At 42.5% G+C, this 21709-nt stretch overlaps 2 protein-coding genes across 2 annotated transcripts in view; both read left to right on the top strand.

Moving 5' to 3' along the window:
• Positions 1-9399, top strand: part of LOC120033690 (ATP-binding cassette sub-family B member 6, mitochondrial-like) — a 29004-nt gene extending 19605 nt beyond the window's left edge. The window contains exons 14-20 of the mRNA XM_038980126.1: positions 1362-1419; positions 1582-1686; positions 1965-2139; positions 2526-2638; positions 6401-6495; positions 6789-6857; positions 7139-9399. Coding sequence (XP_038836054.1) covers positions 1362-1419; positions 1582-1686; positions 1965-2139; positions 2526-2638; positions 6401-6495; positions 6789-6857; positions 7139-7298 — 775 coding nt within the window. The 3' untranslated portion in view covers positions 7299-9399. The remainder of the gene's footprint in view (positions 1-1361; positions 1420-1581; positions 1687-1964; positions 2140-2525; positions 2639-6400; positions 6496-6788; positions 6858-7138) is intronic.
• Positions 9400-9545: 146 nt separating this feature from the next.
• On the top strand, positions 9546-20024 carry cnppd1 (cyclin Pas1/PHO80 domain containing 1). The gene is made up of 8 exons (XM_038979582.1): positions 9546-9740; positions 10269-10371; positions 10479-10560; positions 10648-10768; positions 11462-11590; positions 15687-15748; positions 16409-16526; positions 17366-20024. The coding sequence occupies exons 1-8, from the start codon at positions 9678-9680 to the stop codon at positions 18011-18013; spliced, it is 1326 nt and encodes a 441-aa protein (XP_038835510.1). The 5' UTR covers positions 9546-9677; the 3' UTR covers positions 18014-20024.
• The last annotated feature ends 1685 nt before the right edge of the window (positions 20025-21709 follow it).

Raw genomic sequence — 21709 nt, forward strand, 5'->3', positions numbered from 1 at the left:
CCCTGACTGAGTCTGTAATACCAACATGTTTCAAGCAGACCACCATAGTGCCTGTGCCCAAGAACACTAAGGTAACCTGCCTAAATGACTACCAACCCGTAGCACTCACGTCCGTAGCCATGAAGTGCTTTGAAAGGTTGGTAATGGCTCACATCAACACCATTATCCCAGAAACTCTAGACCCACTCAATTTGCATACCGCCCAAACAGATCCACAGATGATGCAATCTCTATTGCACTCCACACTTCCCACCTGGACGAAAGGAACACCTATGTGAGAATGCTATTCATTGACTACAGCTCAGCGTTCAACACCATAGTGCCCTCAAAGCTCATCACTAAGCTAAGGACCCTGGGACTAAACACCTTCCTCTGCAACTGGATCCTGGACTTCCTGGCGGGCTGCCCCAGGTGGTAAGGGTAGGTAACAACACATCCGCCACACGGATCCTCAATACGGGGTCCCCTTAAGGGTGCGTGCTTAGTCTCCTCCTGTACTCCCAGTTCACTCATGACTGCATGGCCAGGCACGACTTCAACACCGTCATTAAGTTTGCCAATAACACAACAGTGGTAGACTTGATCACCGACAACGATGAGACAGCCTATAGGGAGGAGGTCAGAGACCTGGCTGTGTGGTGTCAGGACAACAACCTCTCCCTCAACGTGTTCAAGACAAAAGGAGATGATTGTGGACTACAGGAAAAGGAGGACCGAGCACGCCCCCATTCTCATCGACGGGGCTGTAGTGGAGCAGGTTGAGAGCTTCAAGTTCCTTGATGTTCACATCACCAACAAACTATCATGGTCCAAACACACCAAGACAGTTGTGAAGAGGGCACGACAAAGCCTATTCCCCCTCAGGAGACTGAAAAGATTTGGCATGGGTCCTCAGATCCTCAAAGTTCTACAGCTGCACCATGGAGAGCATCCTGACTGGTTGCATCACCGCCTGGTATGGCAACTGCTCGGCCTCCAACCGCAAGGCGCTACAGAAGGTAGTGCGTACGACCCAGTACATATCGGACCTCTATACCAAGCGGTGTCAGAGGAAGGTCCTAAGAATTGTCAAACTCCAGCCATCTATTTAATTCTACCTACATGTACATATTACCTCAAATAACCGGTGTCCCCGCACATTGACTCTGTACCGGTACCCCTTTTATATAGCCTCGCTATTGTTATTTTACTGCTGCTGTTTAATTATTTTTTACTTTTATTTTTTACTTATCTATTTTTTTACTTAACCAACAGTGCAGTTTTAAGAAAAATACGTGTTAAGGGCTTGTAAGTAAGCATGTGACAAATAACATTTGATTTGATTAAATATATATTTTGTGCTTCTGTGTGTTTTTTTAAAGGAAGGAGATCCTTAAGGATGTATCATTTACTGTGCAGCCAGGTCAGACTGTTGCATTGGTAAGATTAGATTCCAAGCTTCCGAGCATTACCCAGATATTACGCACACTTGAGCACTGTTTGATTTCTCTCTATCAGTCATGTGATGGTTTGTGTCTGGACCATGTGTAGTACAGATGTTTCTTGCTTCTCAACAGTTTGTGTGTTTGTTGACATCCCTAGGTTGGCCAGTCAGGGTGTGGTAAGAGCACCATCCTTCGCCTGCTCTTCCGTTTCTATGACGTCCAGGGAGGATGCATCCGCATCGATGGCCAGGACATCTCTAAGGTGAGTAATTTGCCCAGTTGCAAGAAAATAGTTCCCAGACAAACTGCCTTGTTAGCACATGCTGTATATAACATTAGGTTTGTTACAAATTGGTGGTCTACTATTTCAGTTATACAGTATTGTTAATATGATACACCTGGGTCGTGTTCATTAGGCACCAAATTAAGAAAAAAATATTGTTATCTGGATGTTTGAAAATGTTTTTTCATTGCGTGACCTAATGAACTTGACCTTGTATTAATATAGTGTATTCTGAGCCTCTTGGTATCTGGGTGCAGGTGAAGCAGGTGTCTCTGCGTGCCCACATCGGCGTGGTGCCACAGGACACGGTCCTCTTCAACGACAACATCCGCAACAATATCCGCTACGGACGCATCTCTGCCAGCGACAACGAAGTGGAGGAGGCGGCTATTGCCGCGGACATTCACGAGAAGATCCAGACGTTCCCAGAAGGTACGGAAATACCACGGTCTCTTTTGATGGTTTTCCGGACACCGATTTAAGCCTTGTCCAAGACTAAAAAAACGATTTCAATGGAGATTCTCTATTGAGTCCAGGACTAGGCTTAATCTGTGCCTGGAAACCAGAGCTGTATGTTGTCATTATATTTATGTTTGTAGTTAACCTGAAAGTGGCTTATGGGTTTCAATATTGTTTTAAGGGTTTGTATAGGTGTTTTGTATTTACCAACCACATTTGCCGAAGCATTTTGACATCTAAATCTCCTCAAACAAGTGGGGAGATTTGCGGAGTTCACACAGTAGCTGCCAGGTGCATTGTTACTGTATGAGGTGAGTGACGTTTGTGTCTGTGTTGTCTCTGTCTGTCCCCCTACCCAGGATACGACACCCAGGTGGGCGAGAGGGGTCTGAAGCTGAGCGGGGGGGAGAAGCAGAGGGTGGCTATCGCCCGCACCATCCTCAAGGCCCCTCAGATCATCCTGCTGGATGAGGTAAACTTTCAGGAAGGTCCAACAGGAGGCTCAATGACCTTGTTCAAATAGGTATAGGGTGAAGATGCCCGAGACAATGATCTTGGGTCAGTTGCATTTTATTCTTCTTTTTTTGATTAAGTTTAGGATTGGGGAGGGGAAGCTGGTCCTAGATCTTTACCTAGGTGAAACTTCACCCGGGAGCGTTCAAATACTTAAAAAACAAACACTTCCTCCCTCCTCTCCTTGAAGTTATCGCTGAGTTTACACAAATTGATAGGTGAACATAGGGTTGCAAAGGGTAATAAACTTTCTGGTAAATTTCTGGCATTTTCCCATATTTTCCATGGGAATTTTGCTTAAATTCATTTAAAAAAAGGTAGCTTATAACAGTGAACCTTTTTTGTGGGATACACATAAGGCAATTCTAGGTATTGTGGCATATTTTGGTTAAATTATCCCCAATTCAATGGAATTGCAACCCTTTGCATGCACAGTGCATTCTTCCATCACATGTACAGTGCACTCTTCCATCACATGTACAGTGCACTCTTCCATCACATGTACAGATGATTCTCAAGATCTTGCACACTAATGAGATGCTATTCAGTCCACACTACTACACTGTCCAAATCAAGGACTACATGCTTTCTGGTATGTTTTGATTACAATACTGGGTGGGGTGAATATATTTTATATGACATACATGATTTTTTGTGAACTAGTAAATAGTAGCCTACAGCAAAGTGTGTTTAAATAATTTCTAACTTAACAATTTCTGCTAGTTAGTTTTTGCTACCATGTGGATTTTAGCTTGCTTGAGCCTGCTATCTGAGGAGTGTTAATTCACCTGTTCCCAAACATGTTTTATTTTAAAACATTTATCTTACACAGGAGTTGTTTAATCTAACTGCTTAACTATTTATCTGTACATGGAATTTTATTTTTTATTTTTTTTAGTCATATTTTTTCTAGTCTTTACAGGAAAATGCCATGGGCACTATCTGATGTGTGGAGACATTTCACTGAAGCTAATGTAGAAGGAAAAGCTGTGTACATTTGCAAATACTGTGCCAAATCATATGTGAAGAATGCAACAAAGATGCAGAATCATCTGGCCAAGTGCATAAAGTTCCCTCAGCTCTCACAACAAACAACCTCTGACAAAAGTTCCTCGACTTATATTCGAGTTGAAAATGATGAATCAGACACCTTATCGATAGCAACAACTCGTGGTCCTCCTGGAATCAGAGGTTTACGTAGTCAGAGAAATGCTGATGAATGTCTTGCTCGAGCTGTGTATGCAACTGGTTCACCTCTGATGCTTACAGGCAATGTGCATTGGAAGAGATTTCTGAATATCCTTCGCCCAGCGTACACCCCTCCAACCAGACATGCTTTATCTACTCATTTTCTGGATGCAGAGTTCAACAGAGTTCAAGTGAAGGTCAAGCAAATCATAGAGAAAGCAGACTGTATTGCAATCATCTCTGATGGGTGGTCGAATGTTCATGGGCAAGGAATAATTAACTACATCATCTCCACCCCTTAACCAGTAGTCTACAAGAGCACAGACACAAGGGACAACAGACACACCGGTCTCTACATTGCAGATGAGCTGAAGGCAGTCATCAATGACCTTGGACCACAGAAGGTATTTGCACTGGTGACAGACAATGCTGCGAAACATGAAGGCTGCTTGGTCTAAAGTGGAGGAGTCCTACCCTCACATCACACCCATTGGCTGTGCTGGTCATGTATTGGATTTGCTCCTCAAGGACATCATGGCACTGAAAACAATGGATACACTCTACAAGAGAGCCAAGGAAATGGTTAGGTATGTAAAGGGTCATCAAGCTTCTGATAGGCTTATTGACATAATTTGAGTCAATTTGAGGTGTACCTGTGGATGTATTTCAATGCCTACCTTCAAACTCAGTGCCTTTTTGCTTGACATCATGGGAAAATAAAAAGAAATCAGCCAAGACCTCAGAAAAAAAAATGTGGACCTCCACAAGTCTGGTTCATCCTTGGGAGAAATTTCCACACGCCTGAAGGTACCACGTTCATCTGTACAAACAATAGTACACAAGTATAAACATCATAGGACCACGCAGCCATCATACCGCTGAGGAAGGAGACGCGTTCAGTCTCCTAGAGATTAATGTACTTTGGTGCGAAAAGTGCAAATCAATCCCAGAACAACAGCAGGACCTTGTGAAGATGCTGGAGGAAACAGGTACAAAAGTACCTATATCCACAGTAAAACGAGTCCTATATCGACATAACCTGAAAGGCTGCTCAGCAAGGAAGAAGCCACTGCTCCAAAACCGCCATAAAGAAGCCAGACTATGGTTTGCAACTTTACATGGGGACAAAGATTGTACTTTTTGGAGAAATGTCCTCTGGTCTGATGAAACAAAAATAGAACTGTTTGGCCATAATGACCATCGTTATGTTTGGAGGAAAATGGGGGATGCTTGCAAGCCAAAGAACACCATCACAACCATGAAGCACGGGGGTGGCATCATATTGTTGTGACAGTGCTTTGCTGCCGGAGGGACTGGTGCACTTCACAAAATAGATGGCATCATGAGGCAGGAAACTTATGTGGATATATTGAAGCAACATCTCAAGACATCAGTCAGGAAGTTAAAGCTTGGTCGCAAATGGGTCTTCCAAATGGACAGTGACCCCAAGTATACTTCCAAAGTTGTGGCAAGGTGGCTTAAGGACAACAATGTCAAGGTATTGGAGTGGCCATCACAAAGCCCTGACCTCAATCCTATAGAACATTTGTGGGCAGAACTGAAAAAGTGTGTGCGAGCAAAGAGGTCTACAAAGAGGTCTAAAAAACCTGACTCAGTTACACCAGCTCTGTCAGGAGGAATGGGCCAAAATTCACCCAGCTTGTGGAAGGCTACCCCAAACATTTGACCCAAGTTAAACAATTTAAAGGCAATGCTACCAAATACTAATTGAGTGTATGTAAACTTCTGACCCACTGGGAATGTGATGAAATAAATAAAAGCTGAAAAATCATTCTCTCTACAATTATTCTGACATTTCAAATTCTTAAAATAAAGTGGTGATCCTAGCTGACCTAAGACAGGGAATTTTTACTTGGATTAAATGTCAGGAATTGTGAAAAACTGAGTTTAAATGTACTTGGCTAAGGTGTATGTAAACTTCCGACTTCAACAGTATGTTGAAAACGTTTTTGGGAGATGCAATGGATAATTGGGGATCATTCAGTATTCCCTTTCTTTTATTATTCAGTGAAATCATCCCATGTGAAGAGAACCCATTTAATTAAAGTTCAATTCTTAACTAAATTGTATTTTTTATTTCTATTGGAGTGATTTAATCATTTGCAATTATGTCTACTTATGACAAGGTAAAAGGTTTATGTTTCTGTCTCCATATGTTATGGTAAATATATCCAATTCAAAAAACATCTACATTTAAATAGTATTAATATTACTTTGCATATATTTGTGTTAATTCCCATATTTTCCCACGGAAAGTTTCCACCTCTGAATATTCCCCAAAATGTGCAACCCTAGGTGAACGCATTGGCTCTATCACTTAGCTTTCACCAGTCCAGTCATGTCAGATCAGATATTTCTTCAAGAACGAGAAGAAGCAAACATGCATTCTGAACATATTTGAAGAGGGACAATGTTTGCCCCCACACCCTTTCGTATTGTGTTACAATGGATTAATACAAGTTCACTGAACTTGAATATGCTACTTATCTCATAAAGTTTTCCCCCTGCACAGGCCACATCTGCTCTAGACACACAGACGGAGCGCAACATTCAGGCGTCGCTCACCAAAGTGTGCTCCAATCGGACCACCATCGTCGTGGCTCACAGGTAAGGGACGGGTCTCCGTTGGAACAAAATGCATGTATAGAGGGAACCCATACAGTGTGATCAGTGGAGGCTGCTGGGGGAGGGCGGCTCACAATAATGGCTAGAACGGAGCGAATGGAGTGGCATCATGATGTATTGGATACCGTTCCACTCCAGCCATTACCACGAGCCTGTCCTCCTCAATTAAGGTGCCAACAACATCCTGTGGTTAGGACACACACATTTCTCCCCTCTAATGCTGAGTTTGTATGGTTTGGATTTGTCCGGTCGGATTGTGAATTGTCTGTCTTCAGGTTGTCGACCATCATCGGTGCCGACCAGATTCTTGTTCTAAGTGACGGTCAGATAGCAGAGCGAGGACGGTGAGTGAATGGTTGAAAGAGTGTTTGTTCTATTGCTGCACACTCCACAAGCCTATTCCAATCAAAATATTGTTTTATGCTTTTCAAGAAACAAACATCTAAAGAATGTATGTACATGCCAAGAATGGAACAGGCCAATGTTGGATGCTTCTCACACTATAGTCCTATTCTCAACACCATATAGTGCCCATGTGGGAACATCTTGACATTGTACTTGATGATGGTAATGGTGATTGTGTGTCGCCATTGTAACTACATATTCTCCACTTTCTCCCTCCCAGGCATGATGAGCTGCTGGCTAAGGAAGGGTTGTACTGTGACATGTGGATGAAGCAGCAACAGGCACAGGACTCAGACTCAGCCTCTGACACAGAAGCCAAAGACAGGAAGTCTGAGAAACTACAGCCCCCATCAGTCACTGCAGGCCACAAGAGCCACTGAGGCTAGAGTGAGAGGTCAAGAATATGGAGACAGAGGAGGACAAAGAGGGACACAGGGAGAGGATTAGATACCTCAAAAGGCTGTTTTGTCTTTTTTAGGGTATCCGTCCATTGAGGTTAATTCTGTTATGAGTGAAGTTTTAAGCACATATTTATTGGGTATTTTAAGTTTGATCATTCAATCAAAATGTTTGTGCCGTGAATGCCTCAGGCCAGTTGTTTTTAAGTGTATTCAGGATCGTGTTCATTAGGTTAATTAACAGAAAATGTTTTAAAACGTTTCGTTTCTAATTGGACAAGTCCAGGTAGTCCCTCCTTATTGCAGTCTGTTTTGATCTGTTTCGTGCGTAATTAATATCCAATGCAAAAAACATCTACATTTAAATTGAGTCAGATGCTCGATAAAGTTCTGGGGAGAGACGTGTCGGAAAAGACACTACAATGAGTAGCGGAAGCAGGGCTGTAGCCCCCCCACACACACCCACACTTTCTGCATGTTATGGGCAAGTTTAGAAGCCAAATGTTCCTTCCCCTTCCAAAATTTGAATGATGCAAACACCTGCGAAATCATGATTTTTCCAAATGATCAGTGGCTGTTGTCGCATCCCAGTCTGTTGAAAAACACTACTATACCAGTTATGTTACGTGCGTCTGTCCATGAGAGATTGGTGCCTAATGAACACGACCCAGGAGTCAGTATAATCCGTCTTCTTGCTGTTTTATAGTCGTTTGATTGCAGCCGTCCAGAGAAGCGGCAGCAAGTCCAAAGTAGACGAATACCTACCCTTAAGCGCAGGTATAGGCAGTTTGGCACAGTGTCTCACAACACTTTAAATTGTTGACTAATGTTTAGGGGTTGAGAAATGTATTTGTTTTATTTACAGCATCTAGAGATCTTATTGAACAGGTTCATTGTAAATTAGATTTTTAGAGCTACATCAATTTTACCTCAATCAGACTTGGGCATTGTCATGTACAGTCTAGGTGTTGACTGAGACATGCAAAACTTTTATTTGTCATCAATGGTGATCAATAAGAACTACTGGCAGTATATTAAAGAGAACAGAATCGATAGAATTTACAAAATTAGTAGCGGAAAAGCAAACCTTTATCTATGAATGAACTCAATCCTCAAGCCTGTCTTTGCTGCTACCCGTTTTGAGTACAGAACTACTGTCAAGTGTATCTTTATTTTAATGTAAGAAATTAGTCTGTGTTTGAATTTGTAAATATCTATGCCTTGCATTCCCAAGGCAGTGTGGAGTTTGTCAATATCTGTTGATAATAATCACACTCCATTTATTTATTGTCGAATTCTGTTTAATTTATTTTTAAAAGGGCCATACGGGAAGATCTAGCCATTTAGCTAAACTTTAGTTTATTTGAGAGAGAATGGGGACTTTAAATCTACGTGAAGTCCCTAGGGTTACGGGTTTGGGGTTGAATCAGGAATTGGAAACTGTCTGCATTAATCAAGGGGAAGTGAAAACGGACATACTTACCATCCATAGAGTGCACAGCAGACTTTACATCATGAAACGTTATTGCAGACTGTGAAATAAATAGATGAATCCCAAATGCGTTTGAGCATGTGTGACTGCAGAAGCAATACCAAAGAGCTAAAGTTGTTATGCTACCAAATAATTGCTCCACCACTACAGCAGTCAATCATTTGTAGGTGTACAATGTGCGCAAACTGGTGCAGTCAAATTATTTATACTAATGCACCATGAGTTTGAAATGTTATCTGTGACATGAGTGACATTGACACCACAGGAGGTTGGTGGCACCTTCATTGGGGAGAACGGGCTTGTGGCAATGGCTGGAGCGGATAGGTGGAAATGGTATCAAATACATCAAACTATTGGTTTCCATGTGTTTGATGCCATTCCATTTGCGCCTTCCAGAAATGCAAAGTTTTTGTAAAGATATTAACTGCTTTGACACAATGTCAAACTTTTTTGTATGTGATTTGGGGGCATAGTTTGTAGTGTGATCTTTGCCTTTGTCACTCTTCCAATGTGTATCAGTCCATGCCTGGAAGTCAAATACATAAATGTTTTTTTTATTTTCTTTGTATACATGTTAATAAATGGTATAATGACAAAGTGGGCTCTGTTTTTGCTAATTTATCATATTGCTAGCTTTATATTATTAGACATTTTGTATCCATACAGTACATTGCATAACTGTTCTGAAAACTGTTCCCTCCCTCCATCTCAGTTGCTGATTGGTTTTATAAGCGGGCTTGTCAGCCATCACAACGGGGGTTACTGCTGTGCTAGATAGCTAGCCTGAGTAAGACCAGGCGCCGTTTTATATATATTTTTTCAGCTAGGGTTTTCTATTTCTACTATTTGGCTAATGTTGGATAGACAGCATGGATTTCAACGAATTGTTTAGTGAACGGACATTTCAATTTTCTGATTTTCAGGAGTTTACGGTAAGTTAGCCTATCAAGGCGAGTGACGCTAGCTGAGTTTGCTAGTTTAGGTAGTTAAATATGACCGCAAACGGGTTGATGTGAGTTTTGGACCTATTTGGTAATAATCGCATTTTAAATATGCATACCAGGTTAAACAAAACGTGTTGTATGCCTTATAATTGAACCTCAAAACACGGCAAGGTTAACGCTTTACTGTACAGTATTGTACTAGCTCACGCGTTAACGAAGCTAACCAGCCTGCTAACGTTAGCTACATGTGATTGTGGCTGTTCTGTATTTAGGTGGCAAGTCGTGGAGTTGAAGCTAACGTTAACCTCGTAGAACGTTAGCCAGCAAACACAGTAGGATAACCGACTATAAGAGGCCATTTGTGGGATTACTAACGGTTAGCCAGCTAACTTATTCCAACCGTGTTGACATGACTTGCTTGTGTAAAGTTGGCTAGCTAACGTTATTTCAGGTTCGTTTTTGTCATGTAGGCCCTTCGCTCAATGATTCACTTTGCTCTCTGATCTGCCTTCACAGTTTCTTCCTGGACATCAGAAACTGTCAGAGAGAGTGCGGAAGCGATTGTACTATGGCCTGGACCAAGACGGCTCTCTAGATTCGCTTTCTTGTCCTGTTACAGGTTAGCTATTCTGTCTGTTAGGTTATGTCCTGTCCATGTGTGACTGTGTTGATTATTATGTTGTGAATTTGAATGATTCGTTCTTATGTTCTGAATATGATTTCTAGATATCGCTGTGGAACTCTTTCAGAAATCTGCCCCTAGCCCAATTCGAAAACTGCACAAGAAATATGCTGCTCATGTCGCGAGGTATGTTGTCAGGGAATGTTGACACTTGTTATCCTTTCTGGGCATGTAATGGTCTCCAAAACTTAATGTAGTTGGTCTGTTTTTCAGGGAGGCGTGCATCTCTCCATGTGCCATGATGTTGGCCCTGGTCTACATCGAAAGGCTACGACACAGGAACCCCGAATACCTGCAAAAGATCTCCTCCTCGGACCTCTTCCTTATCTCCATGGTATGTGGGCTAAAGGTTGCATGCGTCTGAAATGGCACCCTATTCCCTTTGTAGTGTACTGCTTATGACCAGACCCAAGATCTGCATTTCACTGTTAGTCTACACCTGTTGTTTACGAAGCATGTGTCCATTTTTTTTTGATTGGTTGGAATAGGGTGCCATTTGGGACTCACTGGTTGTCCCGCCAGAATTAGGCATGTGATAAGTATTAGGTCCTCTCACCAGAATTAGGCCATGGCTATGTATGTGATGGGCACAGTACTGCTTGTTATGATCATGGTTCTCTCTAATTGCTGGGCATGTAGGGCCCAGAACCATATACTACACCCAATTCTTGTTCAATTTAGAATTTCCCGCAGCCGCCGCATTGTGCATTTTAGACCAGTGGTAGGAATACGAGTGTGTCTGGGAAAGCATTCTGTCATGTTATCAAATCACATTTTATTTGTCACGCGCAGTTTACAGCAGGTATAAAAGATGCAGCAAAATGCGTATGTAATAGCTTCTTCAACAATGAGGTACATCAGTCAATAACAATAATACAGTAGTCAAGTCAAAAATAACAAGTAGTAGAATTAATAAGATGGAATCTCCTGTGTAGTATGTGTGAGGAGATGGATGCAAAACACAACTTGCTTTCTATGACATATGGACTGATCTTAACCTCCTAATCCTGTGTCGCCTTTCCTCCAGATGGTTGCCAGCAAGTATTTGTACGACGAAGGGGAGGACGAGGAGGTGTTCAACGACGAGTGGGGGGCTGCTGGGAAACTGGACGTGCAGACTGTCAACACCCTGGAAATGAATTTCCTCGATGCCATTGTAAGTTATACGTAGTATTACATACTATACCACAGGCCCAGAAATGTGTGGTCCTACTCAGAGCCATATATTTAATAGTGGTGCGTGGGTCAACCTTTAGTTCACCCCCATCCGCCCGCAATGAAAATCTGAGGCCCGACCCTAACCCACTAATATAGAAAATGCGCTGTAAACAATTTTTTGACAGAAGGGGCAGGATTATTTTGTTGTTGCCTGATTTAGATATGTTTCTGCTTATAATTTCTGACATTTTGGTAGGCTTTTTTAGTCATCTTGTCTATAATTAGATCAAATCAAATTTTATTTGTCACATACACATGGTTAGCAGATGTTAATGCGAGTGTAGCGAAATGCTTGTGCTTTTAGTTCCGACAATGCGGTAATAACCAACGAGTAATCTAACCTAACGATTTCACAACAACTACCTTATACACACAAGTGTAAAGGGATGAAGAATATGTACATAAAAATATATGAATGAGTGATGGTACAGAATGGCATAGGCAAGATGCAGTAGATGGTATCGAGTACAGTATATACATATGAGATGAGTAATGTAGGGTATGTAAACATATAAAAGTGGCATTGTTTAAAGTGGCTAGTGATACATGTATTACATCAAGATGGCAAGATGCAGTAGATGGTATAGAGTACAGTATATACATATGAGATGAGTAAAGAAGGGTATGTAAACATTATATTAAGTGGCATTGTTTAAAGTGGCTAGTGATACATTTTTTACATCAATTTTTCCATTATTAAAGTGGCTGGAGTTGAGTCAGTATGTTGGCAGCAGCCACTCAATGTTAGTGGTGGCTGGTTAACAGTCTGATGGCCTTGAGATAGAAGCTGTTTTTCAGTCTCTCGGTCCCTGCTTTGATGCACCTGTACTGACCTCACCTTCTGGATGATAGCGGGGTAAACAGGCAGTGGCTCGGGTGGTTGTTGTCCTTAATGATCTTTATGGCCTTCCTATGACATCGGGTGGTGTAGGTGTCCTGGAGGTCAGGTAGTTTGCCCCCGGTGATGCGTTGTGCAGACCTCACTACCCTCTGGAGAGCCTTACGGTCGTGGGCGAAGCAGTTGCCGTACCAAGCGGTGATACAGCCCGACAGGATGCTCTCGATTGTGCATCTGTAAAAGTTTGTGAGTGCTTTTGGTGACAAGCCGAATTTCTTCAGCCTCCTGAGGTTGAAGAGGCGCTGCTGCGCCTTCTTCACCACGCTGTCTGTGTGGGTGGACAAATTCAGTTTGTCCGTGATGTGTACGCCGATACATGCAGCTTCTCTTCTGTCATTGTTGCCCTAGAAGACTAAATAAACCCTTGCTCGCCAGATTAATGTCATAAATCGATAGAATGAACGTTTCAATCTAGTTGACATTGGTCCAATTTTCTGTCGTCTGCTTCTTTAACGGAGCAAAGACGTTCAGGAACCGGGAGAAAATGCAATAACAAAAACAAAGGAAATATTTTCTGTGTAAATTTCCAAATAGCATCAGTTTGACTGGTTGTAAGGAAATAGAAAGCTGTGAAAACGACCCAACGGGTTTCTGAAAAAAATTAGGGTTCGGCTTGGATGCATGTTTTATGTGGTTGAAATACTATCAACTTTTATGATGCTGATAAAGGTAGCACCTCTACAGACTATCTAACTGCGCATTAACTTTCTCTCAAGATGCTGAAAGAATGAAATCATATTTCTCATGTCAAAATGTTTCCTACATTTGGTGTATCTTTTTATTGCAAGAAATGCTCCATTTTGCAGGAGTTAATATTAATGCTATGTGAGAGGTTATAGACCTTAAGTCAGTGTCCAGATTTCAGTTTCCATTTAACCCATCTGAATAGTAGGCTACAGTTCCCTGAAGTGTCATATGCCTATTTAAAGTATAGCGCCTCACAATCATCACACATAACATTGCTATCATCCTATTTTACCGCTTCACCAAATCTTTCCCAAACATGACTTTTCTTGCCCCCCCCCCCACCCCCCTTCTTTATTTTCAACTCTCCATTTTGTAGCTTTTCTCATATTGAACTCGACATTGTCACTTTTTCTGCCTGGCCCCTTCCCAAAAGCATTTTATGATTGGGGTGTATCCGGGGGGTAACTTTGAAAGTTTCTTCAAGTGCAGTTGCAAAACCCATCAAGCACTATGATGAAACTGGCTCTCATGAGGACCGCCACAGGAAAGGAAGACCCAGAGTCACCTCTGCTGCAGAGGATAAATTCATTAGTTACCAGCCTCAGAAATTGCAGCCCAAATAAATGCTTCAGAGTTCAAGTAACAGACACATCTCAACATCAACTGTTCAGAGGAGACGGTGTGAATCAGGCCTTCATGGTCGAATTGCTACAAAGAAACCACTACTAAAGGACACCAATAATAAGAAGAGACTTGCTTGGGACAAGAAACACTAGCAATTGACATTAGACTAGTGGAAATCTGTCCTTTGGTCTGATGAGTTCAAACCGTGTCTTTGTGAGAAGCAGAGTAGGTGAACGGATGATCTCTGCATGTGTGATTCCCATCGTGAAGCATTTAGGAGGTGTGATTGTGTGGGGATGCTTTGCTGGTGACTGTCAGTGATTTATTTAGAATTCAAGGCACACTTAACCAGCATGGCGGCTACAGCATTCTGCATCGATACGCCATCCCATCTGGTTTGGGCTTAGTGGGACTATCATTCGTTTTTCAACAGGACAATGACCCAACACACCTTCAGGCTGTGTAAGGGCTATTTGACCAAGAAGGAGAGTGATGGAGTGCTGCATCAGATGACCTGGCCTCCACAATCCCCTGACCTCAACCCAGTTGAGATGGTTTCGGATGAGTTGGACCGCAGAGTGAAGGAAAAGCAGCCAACAAGTATTCAGCATACAGTATGTGGGAACTCCTTCAAGACTGTTGGAAAAGCATTCCTCATGAAGCTGGTTGAGAGAATGCCAAGAATGTGCAAAGCTGTCATGAAGGCAAAGGGTGGCTACTTTGAAGAATCTCAAATATAAACTATATTTTGATTTGTTTAACACTTTTTGGTTTCTACATGATTCCACGTTAGTTGTTTTGATGTCTTTGCTATTATTCTACAATGTCGAAAATAGTACAAATAAACAAAACAAAAACTTTGAATGAGTAGGCGTGTCCAAACTTTTCAATCGTACTGTATATTCCATGATACTTTAGAAGAAAACACACAGGGCTTGACATGAACCTGTTTTTCCACTTGTCCTTCAGACAAGGATGTGACTGAAAATGTTGTTTGACGCGAGAAACCACTTTACAAAATAAAATACGTCCTTATTCCCATACCATTATTACAGAGAATCAGACAAATTATACTACCCTCTGCCTATTGGCTACTTAGCTTATTCAAGCTGGTCTCAAAATACAACACTGTCCCTTTTTAAGACAAAAAAAATGCTCTGTACGTTTTGTGTTCTTGTAGGAAGCAATCATTGGTGATTTTGAAATTATAACTGGGATAATAACTCACTAACTAGCAAAGGATCTGAACAAATGTGCACACGTCATATACTCACGACCGCTCATGCTGTGAACACAGTCTAGTTCAAAGTAAATGGCACCAATCCATGGCAATGGTCTATTTGCATATAGGGCTACTGCAGCTCTGTTTGGTTATGGCGAGGCCTGCTGAAGCTCTGATTTGGTTATGGCGCACCGGTCTGTGTAGTGTTCGGGCCTGAGTCGTGCCTGTCAATGCAATAGTATCCTACTCTGATGCTTTCTGTCTACAACAAAATCTCTTGCATAGTTAGTTCTGTTTCGGTTTGTTGCATTGAAAGTGGCTAATATTGCGTTGATTCGATCACAATTCCCACAGTAAATGGAAACAATAATAGTGTTAACTAACAGGTAAAACTCTGGAAAGTTGAGTGAAGTTTGCTCTTGTGCTTCTCTTACCCCCCCCCCCCCCCCCTCCCCGTCATCCACACAATATTTCATGACCCACCCGCCCGCAGTTATAACCACATGGACTGTAGTTTGTGTCAACCCGCGCATCACTAATATTTAAATCCCATTGTACTGTATTTGTATGGCCAGAATTTGCAATCTCACTTATATGTTTCAGGAGTGGAGCCTCTTCACTGAGCCCGTGGACTACTTTGGCATACTGAATCAACTAGAAACCAGGTTTGTGGTTCTTGTTTTCACATGGATAGTTTTTCATGCTAGTGCATGTTTCCCCAACTGTCGCCCTGCGGGCCGAATTTAGCCCATGGGTGATTTTATTTGGCCACCTAAGTTTGTTGTTGGACATAAAATAATGTAAAAACACCAGCAAATTATTTCCATGTGTTTTTAATTCTGTAACTCTGTTCCAAAGTATTCCTATGCATAATAGAGATACAGTATATGTGATCGTATACAAATGTATGCCAGATTTGAAGTGATTGTTTTAGTCAAATATTATATCTGTTTGGGCTTCTTGTTAAAAAAAACAATTTGCCTGTGTGTCTGGGTGGGTGGGTGTGTGTGACTCCTAATGCATTAGAACCATTAGAAACACAAGAGGCTATGAAGGGTTGGGAATGTCATAGAGACTTGTATTTTTGTAGGCCCCATGATTTTTCAGGGAAGAACTAAATTAGTAGTGTCAAGTTCTTGTGGTAATTTGCCTGGCATAGGGACTGTAGATCTGATACAGAGCTGCTAGTTCAAACAAAGGGTTGGTTGTGTGTGTGTCACATGAGCGTAGTCATTTGTTTGCCAGACTCTGTTCTACGTCCATCTCTCTCTCTCTGTGTTTGCATAGAGTGTGTGTATATTAACTCAGGCCTGTTGTGACTCCAGTATTGCAGAGAAGCAGGGGATGAAGCGAGGCTGGTTCACCTACACTGACCTCTGTGTGCTGCTGGAGCAGGCGGCATGGCGACAGGCACTGACGGCCATCTACCTGCACTTTGCCAAGGTGAGGAAGGGGCAGAGGGCAGGGGCAGTGGGGTCCACAGTGCACTGAAGGACTGAGTTGTGGGTCATGCTCAGTATGGGCACACTGTAGCAGAACATTTTGGAATAGAAAATAGCATATCTTATTTGACACGTTCAGGTAGTATGTTTTGTGCCGAATGGACACAACGCTAGTCTCAAAAACACACCTGAAAGTAACATGTCAATGTCATGGAAATTCTTTCACAGGGACACTCAAAGTCAATCTTAAATGAATCATTGTTTATTGTCAGCACGCTGGAGAGCTTCCATCAAAGTTAATGCACCATAGTGAATATCTGTCAGAAGCTCTGCTGGGGCAGTCCCAGCAGTTGTCTTGTATACGGCTATACACAGACAAGTTATATTTGCATAATTTAGCATTCAGTAATTCATCGTTACCGTTTTGTTTCATTCATGTGACCGACCAATACTGGGTCATGCATGTGACAGACCAGTACCTCACAAGGCTTCTTCTCTCGAAGCTGGGACCTTGAAACTGAAATAACTTTCGTTCTCAAAACAAGGTCTGGGCGTACTGCCAAATTGTAGATACTGATAAGTGAGGATTCGTTAAATCAGTCACTTACATGAACTCAGAAATTGTTTATTAGAACAGCACATGAATAGAACACAGAAATTAGTTATCAGAAAAGCACAAGTATAACATTTCCATCGCATCAATTTCCGAAAACTGCAGAAACCCACGTAAACTATGTGTTGATTGAAAGAAGCAACACTTTTGAAAGTAGTCATTTTGGGGGGTAAAGGAAAAACATAATTAAAGAAATCCACTAAATCCACATCCTCACCTCTCTCCAGGTGACCTGCATGCTGGGGCTGGTATATCTGACCAGTGTTGCAGGCCTTATCGCCACCAGCCTCCCCAGGAGCAGCCAGCCCCTGGCCCCAGTCCGCCAAGTCCACCTGCCGAGCTCCAGCCTCTCTCCACCACCACTAGGCCTGCTCCCAGTCCCAGAGAACCCCAGTCCAGCATCCGACCTCCCTCGCTGCTGTGTCTTGGGCAACGACAGTCACAACCGCCGGCCTGGCACTCTCCACACCCACGACGACCACAACCACGGCTCGCCAACCTCCTCCCAGACCTCTATACTGTGTCTATGGGGCTCTATCCTCACTTCGCTAAGCCACGCTGACCCACACCCCCAGCCCGACACTGAACCAGCCTTGTCCGCCTCCTCTCTGCACTGCCCCGGCTGCCCAGTTACAGTGGGGAGCCTCCCTCCTGGCTCCATCCAGTGCAGACCAAGGAACACCTCTGCTCCACTACTTGAGCCTGGACCCCCTGGTCACCGCGCAACACTGTGGCTGGCCCCTGCCTCCCTCCCCTCCGCCCCGATGCTCCTGGACTCCCGTCTGACTGGCATGGCACCCCTCCGTGTCGGACCCTGCTGCCCACAGTTCATGCTGCCCATCGAGAAAGCCCCATCTCTCCTCATGCCCAGCTAGACACAGACGGACAAAACAAGCCACTATCGTTACCCTTCAATGACGATGACGCCGGACTCCAAATGAAACCAGCTGGTTTTTCAGAATGCATTGTTACAGTGAAAGGAAAGTGAAATTTTGTTTTGTATGTGCTTTTTTTTGTGTGCATATACTGTCTAAATTTGAGATAAGGCGAGTAGCACATTTTGTACAGTGGTTTGCCAGCTGAATTGGTGTAAATAAGTAAGTTGAACTCATAACAGCGTGAGATCTGAGTTCTGTGTTCAGGCACTTATCTTTTATAACTTTTATTTTTCAAAGGTTGGATCGCACAGCTTTTCAATGGGTGTTTCTAGAAGGTGTGTACATGGCAAACTAATATTTCACATTTGGTTTAAAAATACACATATGTTTAAGCATGGCTACCATACTCACACAGCGTTTGTTACTACCTGAGTACCAGATTTGTTTGTGGAATGATGGCATGATGGAACAAACAGACTGGTGCCCAGGCTACCTACTCTTTACCTATGTTTGAAAATGGGGGATTGTGGGAGTTGGGCTAAGTCATGGTTTTTAGATGGAAGAGTTAAGTTTTGATGCGACATCATAGCTATTTGAGAATGTGTTGAGAAAGTAAGTTGTCTCCGCAAAAGCAAGGCTGCTTTCTAAGTCAGTACTGTAGTGCTTTAAGAAGGGAGTCAATTTAGCCTGGTCCCAGGTCTTTTTGTGCTCTTGCCAACTCTATTGCTGTCCTTGTCAAGCCAAACATTGCATGACAATGAGTGAGTGACAAGGGGTTGGAATGATGGCACAAACAGACTTGCACTCAAGCTAGAGACAACTATCTAGCCTACATTTGATTTGCCATGGAGTCTTTGGGTCATTATTTTCTCATTTATTGCAGTTGTTATTTTTAAAATGTTAACATATTTATGCTTTTTTTTGGTTTGTTAATAACAACTAGACCGGTCCCTGCTACTGGTCCCTGCACTGAACAACAGTAGAGATTAAATGATTTTTTATTCCAGTGGGGAAAAAACATTAAATTCATATCTCAGTATGGCTGCCCCTCTCAAGTCGTGTTCATTAGGGCACATCGTAGTGAAATGATTTAAACCGCTTTGCAACAGTAAACGAAGATAGTTCAGCAAGTACATTTGTTTCTGAACGTGACCCTGAACTTGGATAGTACTGGGTGAGATGCAGCTCTGAGTGCGGCCTTTTAGGGGTTTTTTTTCAAGTAACTATTTATTTTACCATGACAGAATGCAGTGGCTATCTCTGATTTCATGTTTGTCCAACAGAACGCCACACAACTGAAATAGGTCATAACCAGTCTACTGTTTGCTGTTTTTTTTATCGTTTTGAATATGATGGTGCCTAACATCAAACATGATTGTTTTGGAAATGTATCTAATGATTGCGATTTTCATCCAATAACCTTTTCATGGAAACCTAACATCCTCATATGGGTGAGTTGTATTGTGCAAAACACATTTTTCTTCTTTTTTTTTAAGATCTGTTTCTCAATTTGTGCAATTAATTAGTATCCCTCTTTAACATACCCATTTGGTTGGGGAGACCTGACCAACAGTAACAGCCACTCAATCACTCAAACACCATTTGTCTTCTCTACCTGCTCAAAAATGGAAAATGTCTTCTTTCTCCATAGAAATAGAATTCCTCGAATGGGGATATCCATTCTTGAATGGGGATGTAAATTCTAAGTAATACTGTTTCTATGTCTCTCACCCCGGAAAAACATTTAGCTCTTCTCATATTTTTCTACTCAAGATAGTTTCTTGCTAGGGAATTTGTGATTATTTGTACATTTGACTTGGTTTTACGTTGACACGTTTCTTACGAGGCACTGTGGTCCCTCGGACATGAACTTTGGCTTTTGTTGAATTTCTGGACGCATCTAAATGAAACCTTTTCAAATCAGACTGAGATTTTGAAGCACGAAATCCTTAAATTTTGTAAACAATGTACAAAACATTCAATGTGTAGAAATCTGTAAAAAAAAAAATGTAATAAAATGTTTGACCCTTAAAAGGTTTGGTTTTCATTTGTCATCTATATCTGTATCGCTGTCCACGTGGTCCACTTTGACAGACAGTATGTAATGTGAGTTGTCAACATTGTGAGATGAATAGCTCAATCTTGGCACGCACACACACACACACACCCTAGAAAACAATATGCCATTTGAGCTCACATCTAGGAACTGCAAAGGCGCTGATCTACATGTGTGGTGTCAAGCAAGGCGACATTAACCTGGTCACAGATGTGTTTGGGCAGTCTTACCAATTCACATGGTCTTTGTCAAAACTGCACAAACAGATCTGGGACCAGGCTAAGGCACTGTCACCTAAGCCATCATCTTTGGAATCTCAATTGTATTTCTTTCATTCCTCACATCTTCTTCTCCTCAAAATGCATTGGAGCAGAATATATGGGGTTCCTGCCCTGTGGGCTGTATTCACAAAGCGTTTCAGAGAAGGACTGCTAATCAAGGATCAGGTTTCACCTCTTATTGTCATCTAAAAGCTAAGGACCCTGGGACTAAACACCTTCCTCTGCAACTGGATCCTGGACTTCCTGACGGGCCGCCCCCAGGTGGTAAGGGTAGGTAACAACACATCCGTCACGCTGATCCTCAACCCGGGGGCCCCTTGGGTGCGTGCTCAATCCCCTCCTGTACTCCCTGTTCACTCACGACTGCATGGACCGAACACGCCCCCATTCTCATCGACGGGGCTGTAGTGGAGCAAATTGAGAGCTTCAAGTTCCTTGGCGTCCACATCACCAACAAACTGTCATGGTCCAAACACACCAAGACAGTTGTGAGGAGGGCACGATAAAGCCCCCTCAGGAGACTGAAAAGATTTGGCATGGGTCCTCAGATCCTCAAACGGTTCTACAGCGGCACCATCGAGAGCATCCTGACTGGTTGCATCACTGCCAGATATAGTAACTGCTCTGCCGCTGACCGCAAGGCACTACAGAGGGTAGTGCGTACAGCCTAGTACACTACTGGGGCCAAGATTCCTGCCATCCAGGACCTGTATACCAGGCGGTGTTGGAGGAAGGCCCTAAAAATGGTCAAAGTCTCCAGCCACCCTAGTCATAGACTGTTCTCTCTGCTACCACACGGCAAGCGGTACCGGAGCGCCAAGTCTACGTCCAAAAGGCTTCTTAACAGCTTCTACCCCCAAGCCATAAGACTCCTGAACAGCTAATCAAATGGCTACCCAGACACCTCTTAAGCTGCTGCTACTCTCTGTTTATTATCTATGCATAGTCACTTTAACTCATACATATTACCTCAACTAACCGGTGACCCCGCACATTGACTCTGTTCCGGTACCCCCTGTATATAGCCTCGATATTGTTATTTTACTGCTGCTGTTTAATTATTTGTTACTTTTATTTTCAATTTTTTTACTTATCTATTTTTTACCTAACACTTATTTTTCTTAAACTTCTTATAGCATTGTTGGTTAAGGGCTTGTAAGTAACCAATTCACTGTAAGGTCTACACCATTTGTATTCGGTGCATGTGACATACGATTTGGTTTGATTTTATAAGGCTAATAACTTTATCCTAGATCAGCACTCCTACTCTGAGACTCTTTGTGAATGTGAGCCCCAATCTTCTCCAATGTGTTTTTGAGAAGGAGAGAGGATGCGAGGAATCAAGGAAACACAATT

The sequence above is a fragment of the Salvelinus namaycush genome, chromosome 40 (assembly GCF_016432855.1).
Source record: "Salvelinus namaycush isolate Seneca chromosome 40, SaNama_1.0, whole genome shotgun sequence".
NCBI classification, from domain to species: domain Eukaryota; kingdom Metazoa; phylum Chordata; class Actinopteri; order Salmoniformes; family Salmonidae; genus Salvelinus; species Salvelinus namaycush.

Bases quoted from the DNA above. Each gene is read 5' to 3' on its own strand.
- cnppd1 (XM_038979582.1), top strand. From the start codon at position 9,678: ATGGATTTCAACGAATTGTTTAGTGAACGGACATTTCAATTTTCTGAT. The intron at 10,372-10,478 runs GTTAGCTATTCT...TATGATTTCTAG, and splicing joins GCTTTCTTGTCCTGTTACAG to ATATCGCTGTGGAACTCTTT. The intron at 10,561-10,647 runs GTATGTTGTCAG...TCTGTTTTTCAG, and splicing joins TATGCTGCTCATGTCGCGAG to GGAGGCGTGCATCTCTCCAT.